Below are 15,374 nucleotides of genomic sequence, written 5' to 3'. Positions count from 1 at the left end.
AATGACTCAAACAAATACATGTACATGCAAGTTCATAGCAGCATTATACACAATAGCCAAAATATGGAACTAGCCCAATGCCCATCAACAGATGAATGCATAAAAAAATGGTAGTATATGAACCCAGTGGAAATATTATTCACCTGTAAAAAGGACTGCAGTACTGATATCTGGTACACTGTGGATGTACCTCCAAGACATTGCACTAAGTAAAAGAAGTCAGACACAAAAGGTCACATATTGTAAGATCCATTTATATGAAATCATAATAAATCCAGATACAGAACAATGATTGTGGATGTCAGGGGCTGGGAGTGGGGGAGAGAAACTGCTTAGCCGGTAAGAGGAGTGGAGTCATGGAAATCCCAGAGAATGAGATAGAGGTAGTGACTGGACAACACTGTATATGTACTAAATGTCACTGAATTGTTCACCTTAAAATATTAATCTGGTGCTATGTGAATTTCATCTCAATAAATTATTTAAACAAAATTTTTTTTTAAGATTTTATTTATTTATTTGTCAGAGAGAGAGAGAACAAGCAGGGGAAGCGGTGGGCAAAGGGAGAAGCAGGCTCCCCACTGAGTAAGGAGCCCGATTTGGGACTCGATCCCAGGACCCTGGGATCATGACCTGAGCCGAAGGCAGACGCTTAATCGACTGAGCCACCCAGGCATCCCTAAACAAACAAATTTTTAAAAATGAATGACTAGAAAAGATGTAGCAGGAAAACAGGACAAGTGATGCAGTCAGATTCTAAGGGACTATGGGCACAGAACCCAGAGCCAATGCCGCCCAGCCTTGGCAAAGAGGAGAAACTGAGAGTTCACTTAAGGTGGCTTAGATGTTCTCAGTAAAATAGAAAGTGTCCGGGGGCATCTGGGTGGCTCAGTTGGTTAAGCCGCTGCCTTCGGCTCAGGTCATGATCCCAGGATCCTGGGATCGAGCCCCGCATCGGGCTCCCTGCTCAGCGGGGAGTCTGCTTCTCCCTCTGCCTGCCGCTCTCCTTGCTTGTGCTCTGTGTCAAATACAAAAAAAAAACCTTAAAAAAAAAAAAAAAAAAAAAAAAAACTGAGGGACCTGGATTTTAAAAAAAAAGAAAGTGTCTGTGTTAAGAACGCAATGATGTGAATAAAGGTACAGTTTGAGGTGGGAGAATAAAAAGGATGTGGTATATGTCCCAGCATCCTTTCAAGTGCCATTAGAAAACAGACTGAGCCCATAACTTCTGGACACACCCTAAACCACTCTCATAACCAGAGAAAGGGAAATTTAAACAACACCAGCACAACATTTTCCCCTCTTACGTGCAAAAGTAAAGATACTGGTAGTATTCGGTGGTGGTAAGGGTGTGTGGGAACAGAGGTACTCTCAAATACTGTGGGTGCTTTTTTCCACTGTGTATCTGACAACACATATCATAAACCTTGGAGGGGAAAAAGCCAGTAATTCCTGTTTACAGACTTATCCCAGAGAAATACTAGGGCAAGTATGCAAGGACATGTGCATAAAGACTGTTTATTGTCAACAACCTATCGGATACATAAATGGCCAAAAGACTCATCCACAATAGCCATGCAACCATGAACAATGATGATGTAGGTAGGTATCTGGCAATACGAAAAAACACTTATGTCAAACTTGTTGTGAAAAAGCACAATACAAAAAGAAAACTCAAAAGATGATTCTATTTTTCTAAAATACATATGATGTTTACATATGGGTATAGTTAATAATTATATATATATGCATTTTTCAAAGTTTTATTACCTGGGTAACAATGGAATTGCTTTCATTTTCATTTTTTCAATGATTACAGATTGCTTTTATATCAGGAAAAAAAAAACTCACCATCTTACACATTTTGAAAAGGGAAAAAGGACAAAGGCTAAGTAAATATTTGAACAGACATCTCTATTCTGACAGCTTGAAAATATGTCACTAGGAGGAACTACAAGGCAACACATACACACGGGGCTGATACATATTTGTTTGCTTTTCTGAAAGGGCACTAAGAGAGCCAAGACTGACTTAAAAGAAGGGAGGCAAGTTAGGAGGGTGAAGGAAAGGAAGAGAGGGAGGGAGAAAGAATAGGGAGGGAGAGAGGAAGGAAGGGAAGGAGTCAGAGTTTGCCATATCTTAAAACAACATATCATAAAACAACAGTCTCGGTTGTTTTACTTCAAAAATTCACTATGCTTAATTTTGATTAACAAAGTTGATGGATTAGGGGCACCTGGGTGGCTCAGTTAGTTTAAGCGACTGACTTGGTTTCAGCTCAGGTCTTGATCTCAGGGTCGTGAGATCGAGCCCTACACTGGGCTCCATGCTCAGTGTGGAGTCTGCCTGAGATTCTTTCCATTTCCCTCTCCCTTTGCCCCTCCCCCTGCTGAGGGGCATGCGCATGCGCATTCTCTCTTGCTCGCTCTCAAATATATAAATAAATAAAATCTTTTTTAAAAAAATAAATAAAGTCAATGGATTAAATATACAAGTGGAGCCAACCCCCCACGCTTGTCTGGCACCACATGGTTATGTCATACAATTACCCTTGTACCAGGGGTGTCTTCACAATCCAACCTAGAGTTTGGTCCCACTATGGGGATATGAGCCCTTTATGACTCACTCTCATTACAACTTAAATTCCTGGACAAGTACAAACACACAAAAAAGTAATAGGGCACTATGAAAGGTAAATAGACCAATTTTGATATAAAGTCAAAACTTGGAAAAACGTCCTACATAGGATGAATTTCATGTTTGTTTGTTTCTCCCATGTTTTTGCCCCAAAGGTGGGCCCCAGTTGCAGAGCTACACAGCATCATGGGCAGCTGAAACTCGAAGAGAAACCTGTCCTTCTGTATGCAGGGAAAGGCTTCTGTGAGCTGGAGTGGAGAGAGCCCAGAAGGGGATGCCCTCATTCTACCTACACAAGCATCAGCCTAACCCCTGAGCTACATACGCACAGCACACACCGTAGCCAGCATAGCAAAAGCTAAGAAAATTGAACGAAGATTTGAACCATTCACACAAGTTGCAGACTAACTGCTGAAGCACACGTGTGCAGGAAGGACACAGATCAGCAGTGCGAAGACTTATACTGAGATCTGAATCACTGCCCACAGGAAGCAAGTCAGAACTAATGCTAAACCTCACCAGGTGACCATCTACTAAAATAAACTATCAATAATTATCACAGGATTAAAACCGGACAGAGTACACACAATTGACCATTCACAAGGTCCAGCATCCAATCCAGAGTTATTTGACAAAGAGCCAGGAAAATGTGATCAATTCTAAACAGAATTCATTCTTGATGTGACCCAGATGTTGAAACTATCAGACAGATATTTTAAAGCAATTATTATAACTATGAGGTAAAGAAAAACACAATTGATAGGAATGAAAATTCAGTAATTCTCAGCAGAGAAATAGGAACCAATAAATTTAAAAAACAAAAATTTTAAAACTAAAAAATAATAATAATCTGAAATTTAAAAAAATATATTTTGATGCCCAAAGCAGCTGAGTGGAAGTGATACAGGAACATGAACATGGGTCAATAGAAATTATCTAGTATGAAAAACAGCAAAAGATAGAAAAAAGTGAGCAGAGTCTTAGGATCTTCTGGGATAAAATCAAAAGATCTAACATGGGTATAATTTGAGTTCTAGAAGGGTCAGAGGAAGAGATTGACGCAGAAAAGTTATCTGAAGAAATAATGACCAGAAACTTCACAAAATAGGTAAAAAGCATAAATTCATAGATTCAAGCTCAGTGAAACTGAAAACACATAAACTCCAAGGAAACCACAACTAGATGCCTCAAAATCAAACTGCTGAAAACCAAAGGTAAAGAAAAAAATCCTGAAAATAGCTAAAGAAAGATAATACATTATATAGAGGTGAATACTGACTGAATTCTGCATTTCTCTACAGAAGCTATAGAGGCAGAAGACAATGGAACAACATCTTTAAACTGCTGAGGAAAAAGATACGTCAATCCAGAATTCTATTCTCAATAAAAATATCCTTTATGGTAAGGGGTAAAGACCTTCTCAGATAAAGGAGCACTAAAAAATTCATCACCAACACACACGTTCTATAAGACATGCTAAGGGAAGTTTTCCATACCAAAGGTAAAAAAATACTAGAAGGAAACATGCATCCTCAGGAATGAAGGAAGAGCAAGACAAATTGCAAATAGCTAGGTAAATAGAATAGAAAACTGTGATCTCTTACGCTCTTTCAAATGCATATGACTTTTGAGGCACCTGGGTGGCTGGCTCACTTGGTTAAGAGACTGCCTTCAGCTCAGGTCATGATCCTGGAGTCCTGGGATCAAGTCCCACATCGGGCCCCCTGCTTGGCGGGGAATCTGCTTCTCCCTCTGACCCTCCCCCCTCTCATGTTCTTTCTCTCTCTCTCATTCTCTCTCTCTCAAATAAATAAAATCTTTAAAAAAATTTAAAAATAAATTAAAAATAAATTAAAAATAAAATAAAATGTCTATTTGCTCTTGTTAAAGCAAAAAATCTAACACTGGTGAGGTGTTCAATGTAGGTAGACATAATACATGTACCATAACAACATGAAGGTGACTGAGAGCAGAGGGTAAGGCTAGAATGCATATTTTAACATAAATAAAACAGACTTCAAGAAAAAGTGAAGTACCAGAGATAAAGATGATATTTCATAATGATAAAAGGGGCAATTCGTTCAGAAGACATAAAAGTTATAAAAGCATATACGTCTAATGACATAGCTTCAAAACACATAAAGAAAAATTGATAGAATAAAAGAGCAAAAAGACAAATCCATACTCATGGTAGAAAATGTTAACATTCTTTTCTGGGAAACTGACAGAACACTAAGACCAAAAAAAAAAAAAAAAAAAAAAAATCAGTAAACATAAAAGAGCTGAACACTATTCAATTACATTGATCTATTTGACATTTATAGAACATTCCACTCCTAGGTTTCTTCTCAAAGGAAATGGAAACATATAGGCACACCAAGACTCTTATACAAATATTCATCATAGCAGCTTTATTTGTAATAGCCAAAAGTGGAAACAACCTAAATGTCCATCAACAAGTGAATGGATAATCAGATTGGGGTATACAATAAAACAATACTCAAAACAAAAAGGATTGAATGATGCATACAACGTTGATCAATATGCACAACAACATGGATTAATCTCAAAATCACTATGCTCAGGGAAAGAAGCAAAATATAAAGAATACATACAGTATGATTCCACTTATATAAAACTCTGGAATATCCAAACTAATCTATAATGACAGAGGTAGATCAGTGGTTGCCCAGCGACAGGTTGGAGGGAAGGATAGATTACCAAAAGAGCACAAGGCAACTTTGGTTGGTGATGGAAATGTTTATTATCCTGATGGTGGCGATGATATCATGGGTATATACACATGTCAAGAATGGATCAAACTGTATAGTTTAAATATTCATAGTTCGTTATATTTCTCTTATACCCCAATAAAATTGGGAAAAATATTCAACTTAAAGACAGGGTTTTCAAAGCAAGGTCTGATCATTCACAGGAATTATCTAGGGTATTTGTTTAAAATGCACATCTCAGTCCTCATTCCAGACCCACAAAACCTGATGTGAACAGACATTTTAAGTAGACTCTCCAGGTGATTACCAGGCATATACGGAGAACCATTGCTTAAGGCCCAGTTCAAATACCACCTCCTCTCTGACACCTGCACTGATGTAACTGATGGACAGAGTTCCCTCTTCACAACTCCCAGAACCCCATCTCACGAATGGTACGTACGCTACCATGCTCTAATTATATAGTCTCATCTTCCCTACTACACTCGACTACTACAAATGTCGGAGAAGAGATGGAAGGAAAGGCAAAACAGTTTTATAGGGAAATGTCACATCTTACGGTTTTTGGGTCTTCCTCTTTGGCTAGCACAGTGCCTTACACACAAAAGATGCTGAGCAGCTGAATGGCAAGTCGGCTTGTATATAATAATATGCCTGGTTAGGCACACATCTTGGTTGATGCCATCTCAAAGTTCACCAACAGATTAATAACAGTGAATGTCACAAGTGTGCGCAGAGCCTGCAAAGATCGGCCTGGAGTAAACAGCCTGGAAACAGATTTTCACTCACATAGGAAAATCAGCATTAGGCATGCCACCCAGACATCCAAGCAAAGTGCAGAAAGTACACAACTCCTTGCAAACAGGCACCTAACTTATCCGGGACATACATTTCAAATACCCGTATTTCCAGCATTCCATCCTGAATGTAGTAACCAGAACAAGGCCTTGGTAAAATCTTCTCCAATCTTTCCATCCTCCCCATTCTGCCCACTGTACCTCTGTTACAAATACTTACCACACGGTATTGTACTCACTTATCTGCATGTCCTTGTATACTGTGCTATTCCCAAAGGCAAAGACAAGGCTTATTTTGCTTTTCTACAGCCTTAGAAGGAATTCAAGAAAAATGTGACAGACAAATGAACAACAAAGAATGACTATTAAAACTGGAAACTGTTCATGTACATATTTACAAGGTTTTTCCCAAAAGAGTCCACTTTTAAATTTGAACAAAAGGTAAGGAAAGAGATTCCATTTTTTAAAAGTTATTTTCCACTACAGGGCTTTTTCTATCCCCTGGCCTATGTGCAATCTTTTAAATTTCACAGGGGCTCAATAAATGGTAAATTCCTTTCTGGCATGATCACAGCCTACTGTCACCCCTGGTGATGGTTTGATATGTTTGTGCTCCATATATTAGCTGAAAAGACATTAGCAGCCTGAGTCAGCTCAACGGGAAATAAGAGTGTAGTGTTCGGGGACATGACTCAGTCCTGCCCTCAAAACATCTCCTCCAGGAAAAAACAATCAAATCATCACGACAACAGTAACCACCCACATCACAATTACTAAATCTAAGAAGTCTGAAAGGAAGGGTGAAGACACTATAAATTAAAAAAGAAGAAATAAAGTAAAATTCTATAAGCCATGTGGAAGAGCCTTATCTTATTCCAGGAAAAAAAAAAAAAACAAACTACATCAATGCCATAGTCAACTTAAATGTGTAATAAAGTGTTTTCGCTGACTATTCATATTAGCAATCTTATTTCACTCTTTTAATTAAATGCTTTCTGGGGCGCCTGGATGGCTCAGTCATTAAGCATCTGCCTTTGGCTCAGGTCAAGATCCCAGGGTCCTGGAATCGAGCCCCGCATCAGGCTCCCTGCTCAGCGGGAAACCTGCTTCTCCCTCTCCCACTGCCCCTGCTTGTGTTCCCTCTCTCGCTGTGTCTCTCTCTGTCAAATAAATAAATAAAATCTTAAAAAAAAAAAAAATTAAATGCCTTCTATCACAGGCGATAACACACATGATGGCTGGGCCCTTCTATAGGCGTAACGAATAAAAGAGAACAAAGAGAGCTCTGTTTGCTGTCGTTTGTTTCATTTGGTTTCATTTCTTCATTCTGTGTTGGACACAATCATTTAATTGAAATGGATTTCTAGCCACTTCAAAATCACACAATTTACTATCTGGGTATAGCACAGCATGGTTCCTTTCTCGGGCTCTGTAAATGGGGATGATACCAGCATCTACATCGGAGCCTTGTTCTCAAAGCTAAACGGAAGAAAGTTTCCAGGGCCCACAGGAAGGGCTCAAGCGTGGCAACTAGTATCACGGTCCCATCACGGCTTCTTTGGTTTCCAGTTACCTCAGCACTTACCTGCACTTCTATGAGACCTTTAAAGAAGGAGATCTACAGCCACCAATTTCAGTGTTTCTTGGAAGTTCTATTTTTTTTTTTTTTTTTAAGTAGGCTCCATGCCCAGCGTGGAGCCTAACGCGGGGCTTGAACTCAAGACCCTGAGATCAAGACCTGAGCTGAGATCAGGAATCAGATGCTTAACCCACTGAACCACCCAGGGGCCCCTGGAAGTTCCATTTTACCAGGCAGGGGAGGGGGAGATGGGAGGGAAGAAAATGTCGGAGAAGAGATGGAAGGAAAGGCAAAACAGAACTAGAAGGATGAGGCGTGCAGTCTGCCTTTCTCAAGGCCACAGGAACTCAGAAAACAGAAAATGAGCTGTTCTTACAAATAATGCCTGTGCTTAGTGATTGCCAGGCACACATTTAAAAAATTTTTAACTCCAGATGTCAAAACACATCCCAGTCTGAGAACACAGAGCAGAACTCTGTCACAATAACTTCAAGTTCAACTAGCAAAGCCCACACAAAATTTCTTTTACAAAACCATCTCTTCCTCCTTTTCTTGTCTCCCTCTCTTGCAAGATATTTAATTTAAATTTTATCTGTACAATTCCCCACCAACTTAAAGCACATTCTATCACGAGTGTGAACCTCTCGAACATATCTGCATCTTAGATGCCCTAGTTTGGTTTTGTTTAATTTTTTTTTTCTTTCACTTTGTCATTTCCTTCAAGAATACTTGACATGGCTAACTGTATAACAGCAGTCTCATTAATGAGCAATAATGACTTGGAAACCTTTTTCAGATAACTGTATTTGGCCAATTACTGTATGAATAAACACCATAAAAACCCATCAAGGATACTGGAAAAGATACAAGGAAGCACAATTCCTAGTGACAACTGATATGTAAGCTGATCATCCCGACCGGCTTGCTCAATTCTGGCCCCTGACAACACACACTCCTGGGGGGAAGCCTGGGATTCCTTGAACTCTTCTAAGAAGCAAAACAAAACAAACAAAAACACCACAGAAGTATTTGGAACTAGCTCCTACTCAGGAAGAGATTAAATCTTACATGATTGCTTCCAATATTTTGTGTTTTCTACTAGATGTATATATGCCTATTAGGCTGATTGTCCTGTTGTCTCTTACTATATATTCTTAATTTTCTTTTTCCTTCTAAAATCACTCAAATCAGAATCACAGATACTAAGATGACTAAGATCAAAGAGGTAATCGAGTTCCAGTTAGTTAGAAATCATTCCTGTGATAGGCAGGACAGCCTCTGTTTAAATATTTTCTTTTTAAGGGGACTCTCTGTTGAGAAATGGCTCTAACCATTGGGAAAAAAATTAAAAACAACATCAGCGATTAATTTTAGCCCAGATTTACTGTGTGCCAGACCCTGTGCTAACAGGCATGTTACATGTATCACCTCAATTAATCCTCATAATGAAACTTTGAGGGAGGTATCATTGCGTCCATTCTAACTATGAGAAAGACTCACAGGGGTTAAGCCACTTGCCCAAAGACACACAGCTGTCAACTGACAGAAAACCTAAGACAGATACCCAGGCCCAAGCCTCACAACTTTTATTCACAGCCCCTAATAATGTGACCTCTCTGTCCCTCTTCTCTAGGTCAGATCTTCAAATATGTGAAAACCATCCAAGAAGCATCTGGCACTGCCCTACGCTTTCCCCCAGGCTTCCTTGCCAGAATGGAGAGGAATCTGTGAGCTGAGTCCAGGCTCCTGCAGACAGAGGTTACCTATGAGGAAGAAGGGAAAGCCAGCCTCCGGTCTCACAAATCTTGCACTTCCCTGCACCTCATCTCTTCTGTCTCACTCCAACCTTAATCTCCAACCCCATGACTTTACCTGCGGTCTCTCCACATTTCTTAGTCACCCAGAGGGCCTGCTCTTCTCCATTCTGCTGCATGAGGCCCTGTGCCCAACCCTGAACCAGAGCCACTGCCCTCCAAGGCCAGAGAGCAAATGTCCTACTATGGGAAGTGGGGAGGGACTCAGGGCAATCCACATCAGCTCCCCTCCCCTTACTGCTTATGCAGTGAGCTCCTGCTCAAACACCCAATCCTGACCACCTTCCCAGGGAGGATTTATACTCTGAAAGAGTATTTTTTAATTACATTCAGATAGTGATTTAAAAAAAAAAAAAGCTCTGAAATTAAGTTCAGAAATACTCATTTTTATTAAGCAACGGTCCTGCAGAGAAGAGCTGTAAAGATCTTTCTCAAGTACCTGCAGATACAGGTAGGATTTAATGAGAGGCCTCATTTTCCCACTTAACCTCAGTCAGGTGGCACTGCCAACAGCGAGGACAGCAAACAACACAACTTTTTAGGTCTGAGTATTCTTCTATTGTATTTTGTTGTATTTTCAGAAATATCTTGAATTTGGGGCACTATTATAATGAAATAAGAACAAAAAAGGATTATACATTGGCCTTGTTCTTAAATAGTTTGGAGGACAAACTGCACTCAGGTGATATGCGTCAACTGCCTATGGGCAATTGCAAAGCAACATATCAAAAAATTTGAAATTAAGGAGTACAAGTCCAACACTTAAATGTTAACAAGGAAAATTTCCAAACACAAGAAGTCTTTACAAAATTAGATGTGAGAAATTAAGTTCTTCCAGAGTTAAGTGTCAGAGATAAGTCTGGAGGGCAACAGGAGGAAAGAAAGATGGTGAGGCGATCCCCACACGGGTATGTAAATGCATATGAAAATGAGTATGCAAACGAAGTTAAAGAAGAAAGTCTTTTTTAAGAGAGCCTATAAATAAAACGTTGGATTCTTTTCTACCTGAATTTACCAGTTGCTGTTCCATCACCCCGCAGCCAAGCACTTCTAGCCATTCTCCATGAAAGTTGATCTCCATCTCAAAGGAAGGATGAGTAAAAGGAAAGTAGCAGTCTACCCATCTAATGTCCAGTCCTGAAAAGATGCCAAATAAAAACAGTGTTAAAAGGCAGTCTATCCTTCCTTATGATCAAGCTTGCCCTTCCGCTAATGACAACAATTACGACATTCTGAGTAAAATAAATAGCAAACAAACTCATTTGCAACACGTTAGGGGGAGGTAATAAATCTTAAAACTTGTGAAAAACTGGGCATGTCTTTTTCAATATGAAAAACACTTTGTGCAGCTCCAGGACCCTCTAAAACCAAATCAGTCACTTGTCAAATCCCTGCAAACACCTGGCAGAAGGAAAAAATTAGGTAAGATCATGGGAAAGCTGGTGATTCTGTTAGTTCTATAAGTGAAAATGATATCTTTTCAGAGTTAAAGAAAAAGGAGTTTTACTATATATGCTGCAAACTTACTTATCAACAATATGACCAATATAGGATAAACTAACCAACTTTTACTTCTGTAAGTATATATATATATATATTTTTTAATTAAGTTTATAAGAACAAATAAAAAACTAAGATCAACTAAATGTAAGCAAAACATCTGGAAAGTCAAATTTTTTTTCTACAGAGGAATGACAAATATTCACACATCTAAACAAACAAGTAAATGCTAGAATGAATTTCTCAATAAGCAATCTTGAACATGGCACTCATAAACAATATTATTATTAATTAACAAAGGAAAAGACTAATGAATTAAAAACAATTAAAGCCTGCAAAGAGCAGACGTTACTAACAGCAGAAAAAGCAGATGCGAAGGTCACGTGGTAGCTAGATACCCACCATGAGGAACACAGAAAAGTGGGCAGCTCACGAATCATCTACGGTCTCCTGCCCTGGCTCCCTTCACTTTGTGTAATGATCTTTCTGTTCTTTAAGCAAACGCTCCTGATTCCATTTCTCCATGGTAACATGACCTCCTACGAACTGAGAATACTGTCTTTTCTCACCCAAGACTATCTGCATTTTAAACCTTGTGGGAATCAGAATGTGAAATGAAAAAAATAAAAATAACAAAAATTGCTTCCATTTATTGAGGACTCTGTCAGCCCACCTCACAGGGAAAAAGATGAATAGATAGCTCAAGTGTAGAGGCACAGAGCTAGCAGATGACTAGGCCAAACCCAGGTCGGCCTGACTCCAAAACTCGCGCTCTTGACAATTAAAATATAATTCCTGCCCATCAAAATAAGGTATTTCAAGAATCAAAAAGCACATGAGAACAGGGGCACCTAGGTGGCTCAGTAGGTAAGCATCTGCCTTCGGCTCAGGTCAGGATCCCAGGGTCCTGGGATCGAGCCCCACATCCGGCTCCCTGCTCCGCAGGAAGCCTGCTTCTCCCTCTCCCACTCCCCCTGCTTGTGTTCCCTCTCTCGCTGTCTCTCTCTCTGTCAAAAAATAAATAAAATCTTTAAAAAAAAAAAAAAAGCACATGAGAACAGAATTATGAAACATGGGGACCTTCCCTATGCCCCAGATGACAAAGGACAAGGTAGGCTTTTCTTTCATTGTTCTAAGAACATTTTAGTTGCCTTATTTTCCTACTTACCTGCTGTCTATAGCAAGTGACAACTGATTTCTGTTACACCAGTAATACCGTATTTCCCCCTCTTGTTATACATGTGCTGTAACAAACGTTACACTGAACATAAAATACAGTGCACAATTTGACAAACATTAACATGTATACAACCATGAAACTGTCACCACGATCAATATAATGAATATATGCATCAACCCCAAAAGTTTCCAAGTGCCCTTTAGTAACCCTACCCACCTGCCTGTTGCCCCCACCTCTTCTCCTCATCCCCACAACCCCAGGCAACTGCAGATCTCCTTTCTGTCCCTACAAAGGAGTCTGCATTTTCTAGAATTTTATAACAATGCAATCATACAGCATGTACTTTTTTTTCGGTATGGCTTCTTTCACTCAGCAGAATGATTTTAAGATTCACCCATGATTCACATATCATTAGTGTCTTTTTTTTTTTTAAGGATTTTATTTATTTATTTAAGAGAGAGTGCTTGCACTCAAGAGAGAGCACGAGCGGGGAGGGGGGGGCAGAGGGAGAGGAAGAAGCAGGCTCCCCGCTAATAGATCATGACCTGAGCCAAAGGCAGATGCTTAACCAACTGAGCCACCCAGGTGCCCCTAGTTCCTTCCTTCTTATTACTGAATAGATTTCGCCAACAGCTCTTCTAATGGGGGGTGAAAAAGTTGGTCCTATTGCAGGCCACTGGAGAAGTGTCTTAGGTCCCCTGAGTAGTTCTGACTTTTCTGTACGGAAGCCACTAGGATGCAGAGCAGGTGCTTATTTGCCACTATGTTCTGAGAAGAAGGTATCAGTACACCTGTGTGTTTGTCCATCTTTGGGACCAACAATCCCCTACCATATTTTTATTAAAAAGCTGCAGAGGCAGTCCTGCTGGTAAACAGAAATGTGTGAAGCACTGGGATATATAACTGAGTGCCGACGGACCAGCAGATAAAGCATTTTTATCATTCTTTTTTGTAACTCCTGCCAGATAAGCACAAATCACCTAGCGAAAACAATTTAGAAAAACCAATTTTGTTTACATGGCTTGGATCAAATTCTACCAAAAGCAAGATGAGTACTCAGGGTTAACAGGATGATTCCATCATGACATAATTAAACATCACCTGGAACAGAGTTAGGTGAGGTCTACACAAATGAATTTTTCTTGCATATCCTTATTTTATTCCTTTGGACAAGCTAAATGCATACAATTTAGGGTTGTTTTTTTTAAGATTTTATTTATTTATTTGAGAGAGAGGCAGACAGAGATAGCAACAGAGATAGTGAGAGAGAGCACAAGCAGGGAGGACACAGAGAAGCAGGCTCCCCGCTGAGCAGGGAGACTGATCCCAGGACTGAGATCATGACCTGTGAGCCGAAGGCAGATGCTTAACCAACTGAGCCACCCAGGCACCCCACATAGAATTTAGTTTACATAGCTTTATATCTCACACCTGTAAAACCTTAAGTCCCTACCCCAAGGAGAAAGATTATTTCAGATATTACTAAGCCCTGAAAATAATCACGTGTTGATTAAAGTAATTCTATTATCAATTTGTATTAAGCTCAAACTAAATCCCTACTGCATAAAGTCTATGGGAAGTGAAGCCTGCATAGAGACAGGACTCTATCTCCACACACCCATCTGCGCTGCTGGTGTGATGGTGTCAAGAGAGCACAAGGACTGAACTGGAAAGTGATGTAAGGATCTCACCCCTTCTCTGGGAAGTTTTTTTTACCGAAGGGTTTTGGCCACTTCTAGAAGTAGGAAAAACGATAACTTTGGAATAACATGTTTTTAATGTTGCATAAATTCTTTTTTTTTTTAAAGATTTTATTTATTTATTTTTTTATTTTTTTTAAGATTTTTATTTATTTATTCATGAGAGACCGAGAGAGAGAGGCAGAGGGAGAAGCAGGGTCCCAAGGAGCAGAGAGCCCGATGCGGGACTCGATCCCAGGACCCTGGGATCATGACCTGAGCCGAAGGCAGACGCTTAACCATCTGAGCCACCCAGGCGCCCAGATTTTATTTATTTGAGAGAGAGAATGAGACAGAGAGCATGAGAGGGGGGAGGGTCAGAGGAAGAAGCAGACTCCCTGCTGAGCAGGGAGCCCGATGCGGGACTCGATCCCGGGACTCCAGGATCATGACCTGAGCCGAAGGCAGTCGCTTAACCAACTGAGCCACCCAGGCGCCCCAATGTTGCATAAATTCTTAAGATCAAATGTCCATATATTGGTTGCATCAACCCTTGCTGTTTTTTGGTTTCAGACCTCAGTCACCCTGGCCCTGGGTTTCTTCTTGCTCAAGTGCCCCCAAAGGTATCTGTCAGAAACAAGGAAAGTAATTGCAGAATACGTGAAGATGATTAGTATTACTCACTTGTGGAGCAGAACCCATTAATAATAATATCACAGAAACTAAGAAAACACAGATTGGCAAAAGTTACATCCAATGCATCTAGAACATTTGTAATCCTCTTCACCTCCTTGGATCCTTTGTTAAAAGTTTCCTTTTTAAATCTACATGACCTTGCAAAGAATGCAAAGCCCATACACCATTTATTCTCTTTGTTCCACTTCTTTAAAGACTTCAGTTCTTCAATTCTGCTTCCTTCACAACAACAGGCAAGAGCCAAAATCTATGAAACCCCAGTTTGGGGAAGCCTGTAGCTCTACTTCAAACATAAATGGTCCTTATTTGAAAGTAAATTCTATTAGTTAATGTGTAATTTTTGCCAAAACACCATATTTTCTATATTTTCTAACAATTTAAATTCCAGTTACATTGACACATTAACAGTAATTCTTTTAAATCACTACTAGTGGAATCATTTATTGAATACTTTTTTTTTTTTAAGATTTTATTTATTTGTCAGAGAGAGAGCACAAGCAGGGGGAGTGACAGGCAGAGGGAGAGGGAGACTCACTGCTGAGCAAGGAGCTTGACGGGGACTTGATCCTAGGATCCTGGGATCATGACCTGCTGAAGGCAGACGCTTAACCGACTGAACCACCCAGGCATCCCTTATTTAATACTTTTATGTAACACCCAAAATACGCTTTCTTCATGTTTTGTCCCCATAACCTCAAAACTATAGTAAGGATTAATATATTGGGTTTAAAAAGCAACTTGACATACAGCTTATATTAAA

At 39.8% G+C, this 15,374-nt stretch overlaps 1 protein-coding gene across 10 annotated transcripts in view; it reads right to left on the bottom strand.

Moving 5' to 3' along the window:
• Positions 1-15,374, bottom strand: part of FARS2 (phenylalanyl-tRNA synthetase 2, mitochondrial) — a 616,343-nt gene that overhangs the window by 393,541 nt on the left and 207,428 nt on the right. For all 10 annotated transcript variants that reach the window (XM_035030777.1, XM_035030780.1, XM_035030779.1 and 7 more), the window contains one exon: positions 10,565-10,696. In XM_035030777.1, coding sequence (XP_034886668.1) covers positions 10,565-10,696 — 132 coding nt within the window. The remainder of the gene's footprint in view (positions 1-10,564; positions 10,697-15,374) is intronic.

Source organism: Mirounga leonina, unplaced genomic scaffold, assembly GCF_011800145.1.
Source record: "Mirounga leonina isolate KUSES-001 unplaced genomic scaffold, KU_Mleo_1.0 Mir_366, whole genome shotgun sequence".
NCBI lineage: Eukaryota > Metazoa > Chordata > Mammalia > Carnivora > Phocidae > Mirounga > Mirounga leonina.
This window is presented reverse-complemented; position numbering and strand designations above follow the sequence as displayed.